At 41.8% G+C, this 21,230-nt stretch overlaps 1 protein-coding gene across 4 annotated transcripts in view; it reads right to left on the minus strand.

Moving 5' to 3' along the window:
* Positions 1–1,719: 1,719 nt before the first annotated feature.
* GREB1 (growth regulating estrogen receptor binding 1) overlaps positions 1,720–21,230 on the minus strand; it is a 154,003-nt gene continuing 134,492 nt past the window's right edge. For all 4 annotated transcript variants that reach the window (XM_074947646.1, XM_074947647.1, XM_074947645.1 and 1 more), the window contains exons 25-33: positions 20,242–20,384; positions 19,055–19,216; positions 16,500–16,704; positions 15,393–15,567; positions 11,645–11,863; positions 8,292–8,427; positions 7,528–7,728; positions 5,961–6,099; positions 1,720–3,716 (exon numbers count right to left, since the gene is read on the minus strand). In XM_074947646.1, coding sequence (XP_074803747.1) covers positions 3,553–3,716; positions 5,961–6,099; positions 7,528–7,728; positions 8,292–8,427; positions 11,645–11,863; positions 15,393–15,567; positions 16,500–16,704; positions 19,055–19,216; positions 20,242–20,384 — 1,544 coding nt within the window. In that variant the 3' untranslated portion in view covers positions 1,720–3,552. The remainder of the gene's footprint in view (positions 3,717–5,960; positions 6,100–7,527; positions 7,729–8,291; positions 8,428–11,644; positions 11,864–15,392; positions 15,568–16,499; positions 16,705–19,054; positions 19,217–20,241; positions 20,385–21,230) is intronic.

Below are 21,230 nucleotides of genomic sequence, written 5' to 3' on the forward strand. Positions count from 1 at the left end.
TTGTCACCGCGCTGCCATCACCTTCTCACCTGGTTTTTCCGGTGCTGGTTCTGCATAAACTGCACGATAATGCGAGAGGTGTTTACAATGGTCATAACTGCTGTGGTGAGCTGAACGGGCTCCATGCTTGCCGTGCTATGGCATCTGCTCGGGCAATCCAGGGAAAAGGGCGCGAAATGATAGTCTGACGTTGCTTTCACGGAGGGAGGGAGGGTTGACTGATGACATTTACCCATAACCACCTGCGACAAATTTTTGGCCCCATCAGGCTTTGGGAGCTCAGCCCAGAATTCCAAGGGGCAGCGGGGACTGCGGGAACTGTGGGATAGCTACCCACAGTCCACCACTCGGAATGTCGACGCTTGCCACGGTACTGTGGACGCACACTGCCGAATTAATGTGCTTACTGTGGACGTATGCACGCGACTTTATACAATCTTTTCCCAAAAATCGACTGCTGTATAATCAGAGTACTTTTGTAGTGTAGACATGGCCTTAGTAGCTTCTTTCCCACAGCCACTAAGTTGGCCCGCTCAGACAGCCCCTGCTCGCCCTGCACTTTACCCTTGCTGAAAGAAGGCTGATGCTTTATATCCCAGTGGGAAGTCACAAGGCCATGTCAGTTATGTGCTCCACCTGGGGACAATGACTCCCAGACTCCCTGGCCTTAAAGGGACAGCAACCCATAGCAGAAAGGCTGGAGGTGCCTGTAAGCTTAGGTATTGCACCAAATAGAAAGCACTCAGCACAAAATTTCCACAGACTGCACCTAGTTCTTTTATCTCAGCATCTCTGAATGGACTCACCAGCTCCCTCCTACGACGGGATGCTCTATTCACCGCAGTTATAGCGCCTCCTTCTGGCCATTCTGGGAAAGAGCTCACCAGATCTACACTCCTATTGAAAATCTTCCAATCCTGGACTCATGGAGAAAATTCACACCCACAGAGAATACCCATAGGGACTAGCACTCAGAGAAGAGCAAAGGCTGACTACTAAGCACAGATGATTAGCGCTTAGATGGGCTTTGCCTGGACAGAACTGATTGTACCGTGCCAAGTATATAGCATACAACACCATCCAGGCATAACCTACATGTGCAGGCAACCAGTTTTAAGTTTGCTTTATTTAGAGGCTGTATTGTACTTTTCTGTCTCACAGATATTTGTTGAAATGTCTGCGTTCAGGGTCAGATCAAAAGGTTTGACTATTGCTAGTGTAAGAAAGAAAGAAAGAAAGAAATCATTTAGGGATTTGCTAAACACTATTACATTTCTTTATAACCTTTGTTTTTAAAGACTCTGCCCAGTATATTCATGGCAGGAAATGCCAAACAGATGGTCAACTATACAAGGAAAACTGAATATATAATGCAAGCCCTTATGAAAACACAGAGCTGAAAAACTTTTCATTCCAATGTAGCTAGTACTTAATGGCCTCTTTTCACATTATGCATGGTATCACTGCATATTTAATATCATCATTTGGAGAAAATGCAGGTTTGGAAGACTTGTGAAGTAGATTTTATGACTAAAAACCCAAGATACAGAGATTGCATTTACAGAAAGTTGATTTTGATTCATATTTTTGAACTGTTTTCAAAGCTTGTTTTACGTTTGTATGTCATGAGTTCCCTGCATCCATAATCCTGGATCTATCCCAAAAGTCCTGAACTGTTGAAAGCTTGTAAACAGCACAACGTTTCCTCTTGATGCATGCAGGGCAATCCTAAATCTTATTAGCTTCCTTTTGCCAATGCAATTTTCCCCTGTGAGTGTGAGCATTTGACAGTGGCCATACATGACCCAGACACCTGTCCATGCAGTACATATTTTATTTATAAAGGATGAGTAAGACCTGAATATTACAACCCTTTAAAAAGTTTAAATTAACTAATCAAATGGAGGGAACTGCACAGGAAATACTATTTACACAGAATAAAACAAAACTAAAAAAAAAGTTCTTACTCCAAAAGAAGCACAATGAAATATACAAGCATATCACTTTCTACCAAAACAATTGTGTAAACATTATCCTAAATCTCTCACAATCGCTTAATTTATTTTTATTCCCTGAAAATAAATCTAAGTCAGCTCTTTGGCACAGATTATTAGTGTCTTAGTTACAATCCCTCAAATGCATTATAGCCACTTAATGCTACTCCACAAGCACAAAATGGTCCTATAGTTGGCGTAGCCAGTCAAGAGAGGATTAACATATTATAAAGGGTTTTCTGGTGACATTTGTGCCACCTTTCATGCCTACACTTGGCATAGGGTATCTAAGCCAAGCCAAGGATCAGAGCCACTGACTCCATAAGGATAAACATGAAGTTCTGGGATTGCAGCTTTGGGGAGTATGTCTATAAATATAACCAGGTGTTTTCAGCATGCACTCTACATTTTAACACACCAGGGTGCTAAATACTAAACTGCATGATGCATTTTCTAAACATCCTCTTAGATTTCTACATATACTCAGCAAAGATGCCACCTGACTGCCCAGCTCTTTTGAAGTGCCTTAGCAAGAGAGCATTCTAGGAGGGTATTTGGAATTTGGACTTCAGTGCTATACGCATCTCCTGTCTGAATTGCCTCATGGCCTGCTTTGAAGTCTTAAGCCAGTGCAACAAATTCATCTGTAGCTAAAAGCACCAGTTCATTTAGCTCAAAATTATTTATCTCAAAGTTTGGTTGCTGTTAATCTTTCCCTTAATCCTCTTCAGCTATCTTAGACTTTGTCCCAGATACTCGAGTGTTCTGGAATAAATGTTCACATCTCCTTCTTTCGTAAGTCTACTTTCAAAGTGCTCTTTCTTGACCAACCAAACACAGGTACCTTAATTACATCTACCCCGCCTCCCCCCCCCCAAATCCTGTATGATAAAATTATTCAGTGTGACACTCACACCATAGTTATGGTCGCAACCAGTTCCCATTACATAAAAAATATATTTTACACCTTTAGGTATAAAAAGCCTCTTTGTATCAATCAGTAGCAATCTATTACCAGAATGTAAAATTTCCTGTAAAATCCAAAATTTGGTCTGATGTCTTGTGCTGACTTCTAGATAAATAAGACTTAAAAAGAACGAAGTCTACTTCTAAATGTACATTCCCTATTTCTCTAAATTTACATTCCCTAATTGTACAAAACTGTTTCTAAACATCTTAATTTTGAAACATTTTGTGTGCCTTCTGTTTTGACAGAAATGTGATCTCTCTTCTTATCCAGAAATGTTTCCACCATGTGAAGTAGTAAGTCGATACCTCTTCCCCAGGTATCAGGAATTACTTCTACTGGGTAATTAAATTAGAAGAGTCACTTCCAATTCTTGGCGATAAAAACACACATTAGTTGATTAAATATAATTTTAATAAAAATATTTCAAAATTGCTCAGCTGATGGCTCCTCAGGAAACATATGCTTGAATGTTTCAGAGCACAGAGCCTCTCAAATGGCCTTTTTTTTGGGGGAGGGGGAGCACTGATTACTCAGCCTCTTGTACTACCTCTTCTCATTAGACAGTTCAGGAAGCCTGCTCATTTTCTATCAGATATGTCGTCCAGTCAGAAAGAAAAGTGGTCTGTCCTCTTTGGCGTTGGCAGTTTGGAATTCGTCCCTCAGTCGGAACTGCCATTCGTCTTCAAGTTCTAGCCGGACAACAGTCTGGCGAAGAGAATTGCGGTCTTGGCAAATAACACACAAGGTGGCACCTACATGAATGGTTAAAACAAACAATTATGAGTGTTTTGTTTTATTCTCTAAATCATCAACCTGGTCCTGCAAGTTCTTAATTGTCTTCAGTGGGAGTTCTATGCCTGGAAGAGAGAGGAAGGATGTTTCAGTGCTTAGGGTGCTAGTCTGGGATTTAGGAAACCCACGTTTAATTCCTTGCTCTGTCAGAGACTTCCTGTGCGACCTCAGGCAACTTACTTGGCCTCTCAGTTCCCCATCTTTCAGATGACAATAACAATACTTCTGTACCTCACAGGGATGTTGTGAGGATAAATACGTTAAAGACTGTAAGGTGCTTAGACATTATGATTATGGGATCCATCTAGTACTTCAGATAGATCACGATCCAGCCTTAGGGCCTTCACTGCAGGGAGACTGACGCTGCTGCAAGCGATGCAGCAGGGATTGATTTAGCGGGTCTAGTGAAGACCTGATAAATCAATGGCAGAGCGCTCTCTGGTCGACTCTCTGGTACTCCAGCTCTCTAAGAAGAGTAAGGGAAGTCAACCGAAGAGCATCTCTATCAATGCAGCACAGTGAAGACACCGGGATTAGTCGACCTAAGCTACGTTGACTCCAGCTATGTTATTTATGCAGCTGGAGTAGCGTAACTTAGGTCAGCTTACTCCCGTAGTGAAGACAAGCCTTTACATTTGTGACAGTTCCATGGGCCAGATTTTGATACCCTTATTCACACTAAGAAGTACCTTACCGATTGCAGTGGGACTACAGGGTCCTAATTCAGCAAAGCACCTAAATCTTAAAAGAGATTGAGGTGGCTGGATACTTAAGCATGTGCTTAATTGCTATGCTCTGCAGGAATGGTCCAGACACCCTGGGGGGAAAAGGTCTAAACCCCAAAGAATAAGTAACTGAATCAATGGATTCTATACAATATTACTGTACTATAGAAGTATATTGAGTAAAATCTCAAACGAAAGCTAGTGAAACGCTGGTCATGATCTGTGTGCGGATGGTGTGTAAACAGTTATGTATGTGTGCTGGAAATACATTACTAGAATATGTTTTGGGGGCTGACATGATAAAAGGAATGTCCTAGTCAAAGGAACGTTGTTTTGTGTGTGTCTCCAGTGTCAGTTGAGCAAGGTGAGGCCAGAGACAATGAAAGTTACACTTATACACAAGCCAACAGAGGGAAAGGATGTCAACAAGAAAGGACAAACAGCAGGGAAGAAGGACTTTATCGGGGGATACTCTTCAGAATGATACATTTCTAAGGTTTACTGGACTATAAAATGAAGGAGAGTGAACCCCTTAGTTATCTATCACTTAAGGGGAAAAGGGGACAGCACTCTGATTCTGTGAACATTGGATCTTCCTACCAGAAGGGCTGGAGATGGAAACTTAACTGACCTTCACTCCTAAAGTTTCCATCTCTAGCCCTGTTCCTCCAGGTCAAGATTAAGGCCTTGTCCATGCTGCAGAATTCAGTCTTCAGTAGCCAACCACCATTGCAGAGGCGAAACCACGATACTCCATCACTTGTATCAGTCTAGCATACCCCTGCTTGAAACTGGGTTAAGCTGTATTGATCCAAATGGTAGTTTATAACAGCTTTGCCTGTCCACAGATCTGCAACAATGCAGCAGCACCAGTGGCTGGCCACTGATGGCTGCAACTGGGACAAATCCCCAGAGTAGATAAGGCCTACAACACAGTGGCAGCGTAGCATGGGAGACCCTGGCAATGAAACTGCTTGTTTGTAGATAGAGGACATCAGTCTCCAGTGCCGTCAGTCTGGAACCCTGAAGACTAAATTGATTTGTTTGGTTATTATTTGTTATTAATATTAAACAACCCATCTTTTCTCCCCATGATATACTGAGTAGAATCTTATGGGTAAGATTTTGAAAATTAGAGGGTCACAACTGTAAGCATACAGTGTTGCATGCCTATTGCATACACACAAGTACCCAATCTGTGAACATGCACTGAGTATTTATGAATATACATTAGGTAATTCAATGGTATGGACGCGCCAGTGCCTGCCTAATTTCAAAGATCTATAGAACTAATAATACTTGTATGAGGATGTAGGTGTTAATCTGCTGTAGTGCTGGATTGGTGTGATCCCAAATGGGGAGAGATGGACCTGGTTGATGTACAAAGGCAAAACATTATTTAGTTTCTGCCCAATGGTGGATTTGGCAACCCCAAACCAGACAAACACTGCAATTTGTAACAATCATTCTGCAGCTCACCTTTCAGGAAATGAAACTTTTTCAAAAAGCTAGCTACAACGAAGGAGTCACAGAGGTAAAGCAGGAGTCCACTAAACATCAAACCAGAGCAACTGATGTTCAAAGAGTGAGGTCGGGAACTCACGTAGCAAACTGCAATCTGATTGGAGGAAAGAGGAAGCAGAAATTAATTTTCCTCGGACTTCAAAGTAGTGTTGCTTCTTAGGGCTTTGCACAGAGGTGTGAATGTCTGCAACAGTTTAAAATTTAGCAATCCTTCCTAATTATAGGAATGGTCTTTGTGATCAACCATTTGTGAGCATCCCCACTGCCCCCAAATAAAAATCCCTCCGCTGAAAAAAAAAAAGTTCTGTATAAAGAGCTAGGTAGACCTGGCAGGATTTACATGCCTCAACAACTGTCTCTCCCCTTAAAAACAAATCTGAGACATGCCTTGCACATTTGTACACACACACACACACACACACACCCCTGTATGGTCCAATACAGCAAACACTTTTGGAGGTTCATAATTTTACTCAAGTGTCAATGGAACTACTTATGTGAGTAAAGTTATGTATGTCCATACGTATATACAGGATTGAGTCCTAAGGTTTTCCCTAGAGACTGGAAGCCTCTCGCTTTCCAAAACTCTCTGCTCACTCAGACTTCTCAGGCGAGTTAAGAACCTTGGAGATTTGCTGAGATGTTTACAGGTTTGTCGCTCTCCCCCAATAAAGAAATTTTCCACATAGGACTTTGTGTCCAGGGTACTTCAGCTTATCACAAGTCAGCCAGAAAGGAACTTTAAGGACTTGGAGCATTTGGGGGTGGAGCGAGTTCTGAAGTCTGTTACACAGCTGACTCGGGGAGGAAGATGAATTGGCAGGTCTACCAAGTTTGAACTTCATGTAGTTTTCCAGTTGGATGGGAAGGCAAAAACAACTAAACCAAAACACTACCAAAAACCTGCTAGCATCATTCATACTTGATTTGCATTTGAGTCCAAATATGTATCTTGATTTTAGAGAGGGGCACAGTCCGAGCACAGGACTGGGAGCCAGGAACTCCTCAGTTCTAATCTGAGCTCTTGTGTGGAGCATTCACTTCTTGGCTTCAGTTTCCCCATTAATAAACTAGAGCTAACAAAATGTGCACAGTAGCTTACAGGGATGTTCTGAGGACTGGTCAATTTTGTAAAATGTTTGTAGGCGGGAAGAGCTATATAAATGGCCAAGTTATTATATTAAGTTGAGGAAACACTGATAGAAAAAAAAATTCTGAGGCACTGGTAATTGAGACCTGAATAGAAAGCAAAGACTAAATTACTATAACTATTCCTTACTACAACTGTAGGATTGTTCTCTGTGTACTTTATTTTTAGTGTGCATATTCATTCATAGCTTCTAATCATTCATTTTCTTTTTTGTAACTTACAAATTGATTTTTTAAATATCACAACGATCTAATATTATACTGTTCAGAAGCCATGTAAAAATCCCAAAGGAATATATCAGAGAACTAGGTTTGGGTTAAATATGGGCTGGCCTAAACTGCAGAGCTACTTGAAGATCATTTTGTTCAGTACCTGCGGTCCTAAGTTAAGGTAACAATCCACAGATAGCACTGGATGGCTATAATTCTTCAGTGAAAGAGGAAAGAAGCGATGGCTGTGGTACTGGAGATATTTTTCAAGCAGCAGTTGAGCAGGTGCTGCCAGGAAGGTGTGCTTGCTGTCAGGAGCACAGATGTACTGAGCAGGTGCGGTTGAAACTGGAGTTTCAGATACCTACATGGAAAAACATTGTGATATCGATAAATCCTGATCAGCCAAACCCCAATCATCTGAATTTTGGGTTGTACAAAATGCATCTCTGTCCCAAAAATCCAAAATGCATATAGCGACCAAAAATTGGTTATCCAAAACTCCGATTACCCAAAGGTTTCAGATATCCATGGAAAATTGGAGTTTAATTATATTTAAATAGCTTTTTGGATTCTGCTTTGACTCAAAAAGTTCTTCCTGAACATGAAATGGTGTAAGGAGGAGTTATTAAGTAATACTTTACAACTGCTCTACATCAAATTCATAGTGAAAGGCTTTCTTGTTTGAAAAAAAAAAGGTGGTTTAAGAAGTTACACAGGAAGATGACTGACTAGAGGTTAGGGTACATTTATGCTGTGGGAATTATAGGTTCCAAGAGTTTCATGTTAAAAAAAAAATCTAATGGCACACATGTCCCATCTCTGGCAATGGAATGTACATCAACAAACCTCAGCTCTCTAAATTAAAGGTTAATGACTGCACAAACAAATAACTAACAACAACGAAACATAATTCTCAACTTTTACCTTAGACTTAATATGGAAGGACCTATGTCCTCCTACTGCAATTTGCTTCTTCATGATACTGAAGCGATTGAACCGACAGATCAGAAGACCGGCACTGTGGGCACGCAGGTTGAAATCAACATCATCGCACATAAATCTAGCAGGAGTGGAAACCAGAGCTATTAATAAACACTGCTTGTTATTGAACATTAGCAGACATATAGGCACTCAGATACTACAGTAAGGCAGGTTGTACAAGCAGAAAGGAGGATGATCCCACCACAAATAAGGTCAGTGTAAAGGTTTCCATGGACTTCAAAGGACATGGATTAGGCCCTAGATGAGACATACAGAGGTACAGGTCTCTGACCATATATTTCTCCTCTGTAACAAGGAGCATGTAACTGTTGAAATTTTCAGCATCCCTCTGTGGAAATGCTATCAGTCTACATCAGTGAGATCAAGCATTTAAAAGCCACAGAATCACTTCTTCATCCAACAGCATTGCAAAGAGCCACAGTTAAGCAATATGGGCCAAATTCATCTATGTCTTAAGATTTCATTGTGTTGGATTTGGCCCATTTCAAATTAGAGATGGAACCAAATGGAAACTATCAATCCTGGTCTGAATTCAGACCAGAGTTAGCAGCTCAAGCTTCTAAAATGGGCCACACCCAAGTACCCTCATCTTTGGGTAATCTGGATTCTATTTCCAATTGTAAATACACATGTTCTACAAGAGAACTGGAATGACTTTTAGAAGTATGAGGATCTGATCCAGGATTTGGATCTGTGCTTTTGGTTTCACACATTGCTTCTCAGAAGTCAGAAAATCCCTATGTATCAGGCATTTTGTAAAATAGATTTACTGCATAATTTCCCCAATACTAATTTCCCCCTACTGTTACTCACGCCTTTTTGTCAACTGTCCGAAATGGGCCACTCTCATTACCACTTCAAAAGTTATTTTTCCTCCCTTGGTATCCTGCTGTCAGTTGAATTGTCTTGTTAGACTAAGCTCACGTTTGGTAAGGCAATTCACATTTTTTCATGTATTTATACAAATAAGGTCAGTGTAAAGGTTTCCATGGACTTCATCTGATGAAGTGGGTTCTAGCCCATGAAAGCTTATGCCCAAATAAATTTGTTAGTCTCTAAGGTGCCACAAGGACTCCTCGTTGTTTTTGCATTCACCAAAACAGCAAAATAAAGATTACAGGAGGACTGGTTCTATTTACAGCTCAGTGAGTAATCTGCCATTTAAAGCTATCAGTTTTTAAAATTATGGCTCTGTTGATACATACTCTGTTGATTGATACTCACATGTGTCTCTGCTATCTCTGGATGACTGTGTCTCTTTTTGATTCAAAATGCCATGTTTTCTCACTACCAATTCATCCTTGGAATGTCACACAATATTGCCCAAGCCTTAACAGACAGCTTCATGAAGAACTCCAGTGAGTCACCAGTGATTAAACACCCACAGGTTAAGTATTGCCAGTGTAAACTAGCATAAATCCTTATTCTTGACATTTTTGCATCACTCTATACATTAATATTACTCTGCTTTATTGCATTGTTGGGTCCGGTACTATTCAACATTTTAATTAACGACATAGACAATGAAGAGCAGATAACACCGAGCTGAGGGAGGTTGAAAGCACTTTGTAAAACAGGATTAGAATTCAAAACAATCTTGACAAATTAGAGAATTGGTCTGAAATCAACAAGATAAAATTCAATAAAGACAAGCACTTACTAACACTTAGGAAGGAAAAATCAAATGCACAACTACAAAATGGGGAGAAAGTGGCTAGCTGGTAATACTGCTGAAAAGGATCTGGAGTTCATAAATTGAATATGAACCAACAGTGTGATGCAATTACTAATATCATTCTGAGGTGTATTAACAGGAGTGTCTTATGGAAGACAAGGGAGGTAATTATCCCACTCTACTCAGCACTGGTGAGGCCTCAGTTGGAGTACTGTGTCCAATTCTGGGCCCTACACTTGAGGAAAGATGTGGATAAACTGAAGAAAATCCAGAGGAAAGCAACAAGAAATGATAAAAGGTTTAGAGACACTGATCTATGAGGAAGGGTTAAAAAAAATTGGCATGTTTAGTTTTGAGAAACAAAGACTGAGGGGAGGCCTGATAACAGTCTTCAAATATGTTAAGGGCTGTTATAAAGAGGACATGATCAATTATTCTCTATGTCCAAAGAAAGTAGGACAAGAAATAATGGGCTTAATCAGCAGCAAGGGAGATTTAGGTTAGATATTAGGGGAAATGTTCTAACTATAAGAGTAGTTAAGCTCCGGAATAGGCTTCCAAGGGAGGTTGTGGAATTCCCATCACTGGAGGTTTTTAAGAACCCCTATCAGGGATGGTCTAGGTTTACTTGGTCCTGTCTCAGAGGGGAGTAGGGGTGGGGCTGGACTAGATGACTTCTTGAGGTCCCTTCCAGCTCTACATTTATTCAATCCTATGATTATTGTTTTCTTAGATTAGCACTCAGCTTTCCATTCAAAAACTGCCTCAAATGGTAACACTCTGTGTGAAAATGTACTATGCCCTCACAGGCTAAACAGCCTGATAACACAGCTGTATACCAGGAGATACATGTGGATAAGTTTCTAGTGCTCTTGAAAAGTGCCAGTGACAGACTTGAAGATTTAAGTCACCTGTTTATCCATAGAATAGTTAAAGCAGAGATGCTTCTCCACAAATATGCCTCAATCTAGATTTGGAAAGATCACTTCTAGAGGTGACAGTCTCTTATCCTATTCAGCCCTGTGCCTTTGACAATTAGTGGCAAATGTGCTGGTGATTTTGAGATGTGAACACTTGTCCTCTAGGAACTGGACTAAGTTCACTATTTCATATGGGTTAATGAACAGCTGTCAAGTGGTATCTGTAGTGAATGGAGCTTTAAGAACCACAGTGACTCTGCTTGGCACCTTTAAGGTCTGGAACATTTTGTGTGGCCCAGTTAAAAAAAAAATGGGGCAGAAGGTGGGTTGGAGATTGAACCCAAGAATGGAGTGGGCTGGATACAGCTTCTCCCTAAAGGCCCTCCATCAATGTTAGAGGGATTTGTTTTTGTTGTTTTTCTTATTATTGTTCTCATCCCATTAAAGTTATTGTATTTAATTAAAGAGTATGCCTAGCTTATCTGGAGAGAGAGAACAGTCCTTTTTAGCCACTACTTACCTGGGCTGGATTTGAACCAGCAACTTATATGTAAACTTTATCTCTATTCTATTAGCAGTCTCCTGAGAAATCCAGCTTGAGTGAGAGAGAGCTCAGCCAGAGTGAAGGCTGCATGATTTGGTCCTTGCTCTGCATTGGAGGCGCCTATGGATTCACTCACCTGTTCTGGTTATATTGGACATTCTGAGTCAGATCCACATTCAGCATGACGAAGTCATGTACATGGCAACAGGAGAATGGTTCCCTGATCTCACCACTATTTGTTTTACTAGACCATTTCCTCATCCCAATCAAGGCGTAGTGAGTGACATTAGGGGTTGCTTCAATGTGTTGCAGAATTTGCTTCAAGGAAACGTTCCTTTCAGTCCATGTATATTCACTACAGTAGGTCGGAAAAAATGTTTCAAATTCAAAGTGTATAAAAAATAATCAGCATCCAGTTCATCTGAGCAGTATCTTACAATACTTATAAATATGAGCATATTAACCATGCAGCAGTGATGCTAGACCTACCTCTTCATCTTCAGTTCTAATCACAATCTGAAACTACCTAAAGTTCATTTAGCTTGGGCTGACATTATAGGTTTGAAACTCAGCCTGGATTTCTCAATATGTTCATTAAGGTTTGTAAATGTTTTACGTTAATCTGACTCTTGCTCCAAGTGATCCTGGGAAGATTTGTTTAGCATTTGCCCATTACAAAACCACATGGAACTTCTCAGTTTTGATTGAGCTTCGCTTTTGTTTTGGGATTTGACATAAAATTAAGCATACAAATTGAAACAGAAAAAAAGATTTCTCCAAATCCCTGCACAGCAAAGCTGCTGATTTTAGCACAGCTCTGGTAATAAATAAAACTGGCCCAATCGAGTACTGTTTTAAAAAGTTAAGAGACTTGTTTTATCATTTGCAAAGCGAAATAAAGTAGAAGTCACATAGGCTGGGACCAGCAAAGGAGCCAAAGTGAGGTAGGTGGCCAGCTTCCCCAGAATTTCAATTAACTCTCTTAGTTCCTTCAAAAGTCTTACCCAGAATGCCACCCATGTGCCTCTATGGCTACATGACCTTGATGAGGGTAGCAGCAAATGGGACAGACCCGGCAGCAAGGGAGGGAGATCCTTGCTGAGACACACTCAGTAGGTCCTCCCTCCTGGTAGTCTCTGGCACCAAATGGCCAGTCAGGAGGAGGGATGCTGAACGGCCTGCATCCCCCAGCTCCAGCACCATGTGGTGTCTCTTTTGGCCCTGTTCCACCCTACCCACCCAGAACTAGGAACAGGAATCCGGCCAGCAGATGCTGTGGGTCTAGCCATTCGGCCATTGGGGATAAGAAAGGATTTTTTCTCCCATAGGGCCAATTCGCAGAGGGCAAGGGAGTTTTTCATCTTCTTGGCACCTTTGAGCCACAGTAGGTTAAATACTAGAGCTGTCAAACGATTAAAAAAATTAATCACACGATTAATCGCACTGTTAAACAATAATAGAATATCATTTATTTAAATATTGTTGGATGTTTTCTACATTTCCAAATATATTGATTTGAATTACAACACAGAAGACAAAGTCTACAGTGCTCACTTTATATGTATTTTTGATTACAAGTATTTGCACTGTAAAAAAACAAAAGAAATCGTATTTTTCAATTCACCTAATACAAGTACTATAGTGCAATTTCTTTATCATGAAAATTGAACTTACAAACGTAGAATTACGTACAAAAAAACTGCATTCAAAAATAAAACAATGTAAAATTTTAGATCCTGCAAATCCATTCAGTCCTAATTCTAGTTTAGCCAATCGCTCAGGCAAACAAGTTTGTTTACATTTGCAGGAGATAATGCTCCCACTTATTGTTTACAATGTTACCTGAAAGTGAGAACAGGCGTTCTCATAGCACTGCTGTAGCTGGCGTCGCAAGATATTTATGTGCCAGATGTGCTAAAAATTCATATGTCCCTTCATGCTTCAACCACCAGCCCAGGGGAGGTGCGTCCATGCTGATGATGGATTCTGCTTGATAACAATCCAAAGTAGTGCGGACTGACGCATATTCACTTTCATCGTCTGAGCCAGATGCCACCAGCAGAAGGTTGATTTTCTTTTTTGGTGATTCGGGTTCCGTAGTTTCCGCATCAGAGTGTTGCTCTTTTAAGACTTCTGAAAGCATGCTCCACACCTCATCCCTCTCAGATTTTGGAAGGCACTTCAGATTCTTAAACCTTGGGTCGAGTGCTGTAGCAATCTTTAGAAATCTCACATTGGAACCTTCTTTGCGTTTTGTCAAATCTGCAGTGAAAGTGTTCTTAAAATGAACAACATGTGCTGAATCATCATTCGAGACTGCTATAACATGAAATATATGGCAGAATGCAGGTAAAACAGAGCAGGGGACATATAATTCTCCAAGGACTTCAGTCACAAATTTAATTAATGCATTATTTTTTTAACAAGCGTGATCAGCATGGAAGCATGTCCTCTGGAATGGTGGCCGAAGCATGAAGGGGCATATGAATGTTTAGCATATCTGGCACATAAATACCTTGTAATGCCGGTTACAAGAGTGCCATGCAAATGCCTGTTCTCACTTTCTGGTGACACTGTAAATAAGAAGAGGGCAGCACTATCTCCTGTAAATGTAAACAGACTTGTTTGTCTTAGTGATTGGCTGAACAAGAAGTAGGACTGAGTGGACTTGTAGGCTGTGAAGTTTTAGATTGTTTTGTTTTTGAGAGCAGTTATGTAACCAAAAAAAAAAAATCAACATTTGTAAGTTGCACTTTCACTACAAAGAGATTGCACTACAGTACTTGTATGAGGTGAATAGAAAATTCTATTTCTTTTGTTTATCATTTTTACAGCGCAAATATTTGTAATACAAAATAATATACATTTTGATTTCAATTACAACACAGAATACAATATATATGAACATTTAGAAAAATATCCAAAATATTTAATACATTTCTATTGGTATTCTATTGTTTAACAGTGTGATTAAAACTGTGATTAATCGCGATTAATTTTTTTAAGTTAATCACGTGAGTTAACTACGATTAATCGACAGCCCTATTAAGTAGGAATGTGTTTAGTCCCTAACTGAGGCACTGGGTTGCACTGTTAATTTGTCTCAACTTGTGGCCAGTTTCCAGTGTGGTTAAAAGGATACAGCGCACGGTTCCCAGAGGTAAAAGACCTTGGATTTTCCTGATGGGCTGTGGGCTCATGGGATAGGGGGAGACCTTGTAACCCTTGTGGGATGAGGCCCGACATCCCCACCCTTTTGCATCCTCTGTCCCCCTCATGGGTGGGGGAGGGGGTAGGACTCAGAGAGAGCTGAGTCCTGGGCGGGGGTAGTTGAGGAGAGCCTAGCCTCAATGATGGGTTTTATGGTAGGAGCCCTGTAACCCTTGCACTGGAACCACTTAATGCCTGGTATAGGAGAGTGTGGATGATGGGCAGGTAGTGCCCCTCCCCTGTGGTAAAGCAAAATAAAAGTTCTAGCCTGCTGCTTAAAATCCATCCATGTGTGTCTGCAGTCATTGCACCACTGTATCCGGATCAACTGTACATATGACTGCCACCTCTCTTGGCCAACACAACTGCGGCTGAACCACAGAACTCCAGAGCCAAAAGCATGAGTCACTCCAGCTTGAACTGAAGTGCCGAGCTGTATGGCTGAAGCTGTAGACTGGGCACAGATGGGCACTACCCTTCGGGTTACATGCAGACAAATATATAAAGAAATATTTCTCTGTCCCCAGGCAAATATTATACCCTACTTGTTACAAAGAGTAAAAGCCTTGCTGTTTCCATGATTTCATTTCAACAAGATGTGCTCAGTCATACGTAATGAGAGTTTAAAGTGATCAACTGAAAAAAAATCATGTTCCTTAATTATGCTGTTTTACCTCTTTCTGTCTCCTGAACAATCGATTTCTACTGCATTCCACATAACACAGGAATCATCCGAAATGACAATGAAAGGCCAGATATCCTGGGGTTTAATCCCCAGTTCTTCTTGCCGATTTCGTTCTAGTTCCAGATTATGATAAGACAGTTCTTTTATTAGAAAGTGTGCAGCACCTGAAACCAAAAACAGCATAAACAAGAGGAAAATTCTGGGATGAGAGGTAGCGGTGGCAGGGGCAGGAGTTGTTTGTTGATAAGTGACAACCTTTCAAATGTTCATGGAGCACAGTGTGGCTCGCTCACTCTGAACATTGGTGATTAAAGCATTCCAGAGTCAATTTGTCACCATCCCATACCAAATGCAACTGAGTTGACAGGTGTGGGTGTTGCGTCAGGCTGCTAAGGCCACATGGGACACCACTGAGGAAACTAATAAGATGAGTTTGATTTCTGTGGTGGGAATTTATGTGATGCCTTTAAACTACGAGGGACAGATTTACCTCCACTGACACCTCCTGGCACCAGCCACTGCACATGGGGATGGACCCACCTAAGTGACGACAGCCATAATTCCCTCTGTCTTTCCACCTTGGGGGTCCCACCAGAGCAGACTCTGGGTGCTCTATAGAAACTCTTCTGGCAGACGCTACCTAAGAAATGCACAGGATCGGTGCATTATTAGGCACCACATCCACTCCTCATCCCTGGCCAGCACCAAACTCATTTAGGGCTATGGTAGTCAGCTATGAGTCCTGCTCAAGTTCCACTGCCTTGAGATGCTGCAGTTCCTCCCACGGACAAATGTCCCATGGCCAAGGATCTTCTGCTGAGAAAATGCCCCAGAGTCACATATCTACTTCACTAACGTTAGCATTATAGGGTTAAGTATGAATGACTTATCAGGTGTTAATTGATTTTGCATTTACGTGGGGTACAATACAGAGAATCACCTATCACAGTAAAGAAGGAGGGTGTGGTTTCTGACGCACAATATGGATGGTGAGATATATTGTGTTGCAAGAGATCACTTATGACAAACCTCTCGGTGAGGGTTTCTGTACAATAACATACGTGTTTTACCTTCTTTTTCCCCCCCTAGTACCTACCTACTCCAGCACTGTTGAAAATACTCGGCAGCACTAGCATGATGTGGTTCGGCCAGTATTTTTTATATACGGCCATTTCATACTCCTTGACAACTAGAACATGCAAATGGCTGGCACCATCCATTGCATGATACAGGTTGAAAAGTCCATGTTCATGACGCCCAGTTGTGGGAGTAAAAGTGGGGCTTTTTATGTAATCCTGACTCTGTAAAGTAAATACAAAAATGAAGGATGAGTCTCTGTACTATGCTGAATATTATTTAAACAAAGAAGGCCAGATCCTCAGGTGGTATAAGTCAGTGACTTCAATGGAGCTTTGCTGATTTACACCAGATGAGAAACTGGCCTAATATCTAAATAAAAGAGAAATTGGGAATTTTTATAAGAGTTGGAAGAGAACAACTTCTGTCAAGTGACAAAGAAAAGGGCCTTGATCACTTGATTGGCTGGTAAAGGAGGGATAGATACATATAGCCCCAGATGGGATTGCTAAATCTTGATCTACCAGGGATATAGGATCCTCGGTGGCTTGATATGCCCTTAGGAAGGAAAAAGAAAGTAAAGAATAGAAGAACAGAAAGCAACCAAACATTAAGAGAAGTGAAAGAATAATGAGAAAAAGACTAAGATAAAACTTTACACAGCTATAGTGCCCTACATCCAATGATCTCATAGCGCTTTGCTAACATGCATTAAGTCTTACAGCAGCACACCCTATAAAGTAGGTAAGTATTATACAATTTTTACAGATGAAAAAAAAGAGAAATTAAGTGATTTGCCAAAGGTCTCAGGGCAGATCAGAGACAGGGATGGGAATAGAATATGTGGAGACTTGACACCTAGTTCCAATGAAATAACCACTAGTAAATTGAGGATGCTTCTGGTGGCACACAGTAAATTGGGGTAATTTTGTATTCTCATAAGCTGAAAAACACAACTCTCTCTCTCAGATAAAAGGTGTTGCGTAACTTCAAGTTTGATTACAGTCTGGCAGATGTATATTAAAAAATATGCTCCTACCAATCTAGTCATAAGCTGCCAAAAGTGAAGGATGCAGTGTGGATCAATAACTGTTGTTTGTGGACAGCTTACCTTCTGCACCATAAAATCTCGGCTGCTACTACCATTCCACAAATTGCTCCAGTAGTCTAAAGACTATACTTCATTGAATCAGCAGAGATTGTTCAGGGCTTGCAGGGGTCATTGTAAAGGCTCATATCAGAGACAAGACAGACTTGTCAGATTGGCAACCTCTGCAGCTATCTTCCCTGAAGCTACCATGAGTAGCTGCACAGTCACTACAGAGATTCTTTCAAAACTCTCCTGTATGTCATCTGGTGGAACCACTTATGCAGGACAGGACAGGCAAGCCATTGATAAATTGCTTCCTCTTACTTAGCCATAGGCTAAACAAAAACATGTACATTTTTTTCTCAAAGCTGAGACCATCCTCTCTTCAGTGTCTTTATCCAGAATCCTGAGATCTTCTGAGTCACTGCACAACAATCTCCAATTGTCATAGTCCCAGCTCACAAAGAGTGTCTGCCAAGGACCAGCCTTGATTATGAGTAAGGCTATGATTATGTCATGGAGATTGCGGAAATCATGGAAACCATGACTTCCAGCGACCTCTGTGACATTGGGGACCCCCCACAGCTGATCAGCCGCTGCCAGCAGTGAGGGACCCTGCAGCAACCCAGCCTCAATGTGGGGCGGGGGACCCTCCCACAGCTGCCCAGCAGCTGTGGGTGACAGGACCTCCTGCAACTGACTGTTCGCCGCCGGTGGCAGCAACCCCTGAGCTGCCCTCTATCGCTGGCAGGGGTCCCTCCCGTAGTGACTCAGCTGCTGTGAGCAGCTGCCCCCCCAGCCCCGCCACCGCAGCTCCCAGCCACCGGGGACGGCGGCAGAGGGACCCCAGAGCTGCTCAGTGGCCGTGAGCGGTGGGGTCTTTCCTGCAGCTCCTGGTCATGGGCAGCAGTGGCAGAGGTACCCCGGAACTTCTCAGTGGCCGGGGGCAGCCTCTGCCGCTGGTAGGGGCCCCCACAACTCCCAGCCCTGCAGGGCAGTGGGTGGACCTGTCCAGCTCTAGCCCCACAGGGCGGCAGGGGGACCTCTTCCAGCCACTGGGCAATGGGGTCCCTGTAGCTCCCAGCCACTGCAGGGGGGACAGAGTGCTGGATCCTCCTCCCTCCCTATTTTGTCAGAGATGTTTTTAGTAAAAGTCAGGGACAGGTCATGTCTTCCATGATTTTGTTTATTGTCCGTGACCTGACCCTGACTTTTACTAAAAATATCCATGACAAAATCATAGTCTTAATTATGAGCAAAGCAAGTATTTGATTGGGACCTTGCATTCCAAGCCATTTCTGGAGCTTGTCTCCCTCTCCAGCAAGGGCACGCAAGGAGAAGGAAACAACTCACTGCCAAACCATTCTCACCATCTCCTGGCAGCAGGACCAGTAGTGAAGCCAAAGTATGATCTGACCTTACAGATCTTTAGATCAGCCCTGTCTATGCCCCATATGTGAGTATAAATATAATTGTCCATCTACCTTATCTGTGACAAGCGGTAACCTCATGCTTTCCAGCTGTCTTCCTGGTTGACTAAAGACAAAATGGTGCTCCTTTGACTTGGGGATGATAAAATGTAGCTGGATCTCCTCTCCAAGCATGGAATAGGAAAAGGCAAAAGCATGCAGGGTGGACTCATAAAGCTGAGGGGGACAAAAGGACAAATCTGATTATTAGATTCTAACTTGGCTTCCCAAGAGAGCACAGAACAGTTCATGGACATCACTAAGTCAGCACCAAACCAGAAGGAAACCACACAGGGCACTGGGATACTTTTTACCTCACAACTCATATTAATATGAATCAGTGACATTTGGCTCAAGCCCAGCATATTCACTAAACAAACAATTTACCCAGATTCCTGGCCTGAAGCCATCAATTTGCTCTTTGTCTCATCAAAGGTAGCGAGGCTTGTGGGCCACCCTCAGTAACGCCATGTGCTATACAATAGCTGCAGCACTTGCATTGCTGATGCCTTTTTCGGCCATTCTAATGAGCAGCGAACTGGAGGGTTTGTCTGAATAATCAGAGTCCACATGATGTGTATAAAATGCTCCCTGCAGCAGTCAACTTACTACCTTCAGCAACTGCTCTGCCCCCGAGTAAGTGTTAATAAACCCTCGGGGAAGGTTTACTGGGAAATCAATGATCATTTATAGCGGTTAGTGTAGAATCTTGACTATAGCATTTCATAGGTCAGTTGGAATGATCCAAGGAACAGTTGTGCAAAGTCCACAGAGTGAAACTGTTGACCTTCATGACCTTTGCTGACCCCACCAGCTATGAATTTGGGTACTCAAAGAATACCAGAAGATATTCACAATGTGCTTTTGTCCTGCACTGCTGCCACTATCAAAAATTAATTATCACTAAGATAAAACATTTTGTCTCGACAAAGATCCCAAACCTGCAATCCAATCCCCTCACGCAGATCCCTGTGCCTGGGCAGGACTCCACTGACTTCGCTGGTGCTCAGTGCAAGTGCAAAGATCCAACTGCAGTATCAGGGCCCAAAATCGATCCATAAGTTCTCTATGGAAATGCTTATAGAGCAAATATGCAGCTTGGGTACTAGTACTGATACTATAAAGCATTTTACAGTATTTTAAAGTAATTTACAGATCTGCTACAGATTTATTATCCTAAATACAAATTAGGCACGACTTACCTGATACCTGGGATTGAAGCCCATATATTGATGGCACTGTTCACAGTGATGGTATGTATTGTATGCTGCGTACTTAGATAATCTCATTCGAGTTGTCTGACGGCGCATATACATGTCCTCCTGTTTTCTGCCCATTGATCTGTCTGTAAATTTTAAAAAATGGACTGTATTATTATATCCCCCTGTGGTGAATAAACTGTTCATGTAATCGTCATAAGCCTGCAGGGTCCGTGGTAACACCAAACAAAATAGATATTCAGCCTGAGCGTAGAAGATTTTATTAGGTGTGTATCGAAGGGGAGAGAAAATAACTAGATTTAAGTGCTGTGTCATGGTAGTTTGCGCTCATTTATAATAACGCAGAGGTGCAGGTAAAGCAAAATTATTATTATTATTATTATGACTACTATTTGCTGCATGCTGACTTGTGCTGGGCACAGAAAAAACAGAGAGGAAGACACCATCTCTGCTTTCACAGAGAACAGTTTAAAATGTGCTCTGCAACTTATTTCTTTTATGTGACATTTTTAAGAACATGTTCTAGCATGTAACTGTTCAGGGACTGGATGATGGGGCGGGATTAGTAATGGGATATCAAGTGGAAGTACAGTCTTGTGGTTAATGCAATGGACTGGGGCTTGGGTTCTGTTTCTGGCACTGTCACACACTTATTGTGAGACACTGGGCAAGTCACCTTCAAGTGCTCTAGTTTTTAGATGCCCAAACTGTGCTGAGCACCCACAGCTCCAGCTGAAACTCAGGCCCAACGTGCCTCAAAATAGAGGCACCTAAAATCAAAGGCCATTTTTGGAAATGTTGGTGCTAATATCTCTGGGCCAGATTTACAAAGGTGTTAAGACATGTACAGATGCATATAGGTACCTTGTGAGATGTAAAAAAGTCAGTCGGAGTCCGGTGCCTAGCCCACTTAAGCACTTTTGTAAATCCCACTCGGTGCCTATCTGCATCTTCGGGCATAAAATTATCTT

The sequence above is a fragment of the Natator depressus genome, chromosome 3 (genome assembly GCF_965152275.1).
Source record: "Natator depressus isolate rNatDep1 chromosome 3, rNatDep2.hap1, whole genome shotgun sequence".
Lineage (NCBI taxonomy): Eukaryota > Metazoa > Chordata > Testudines > Cheloniidae > Natator > Natator depressus.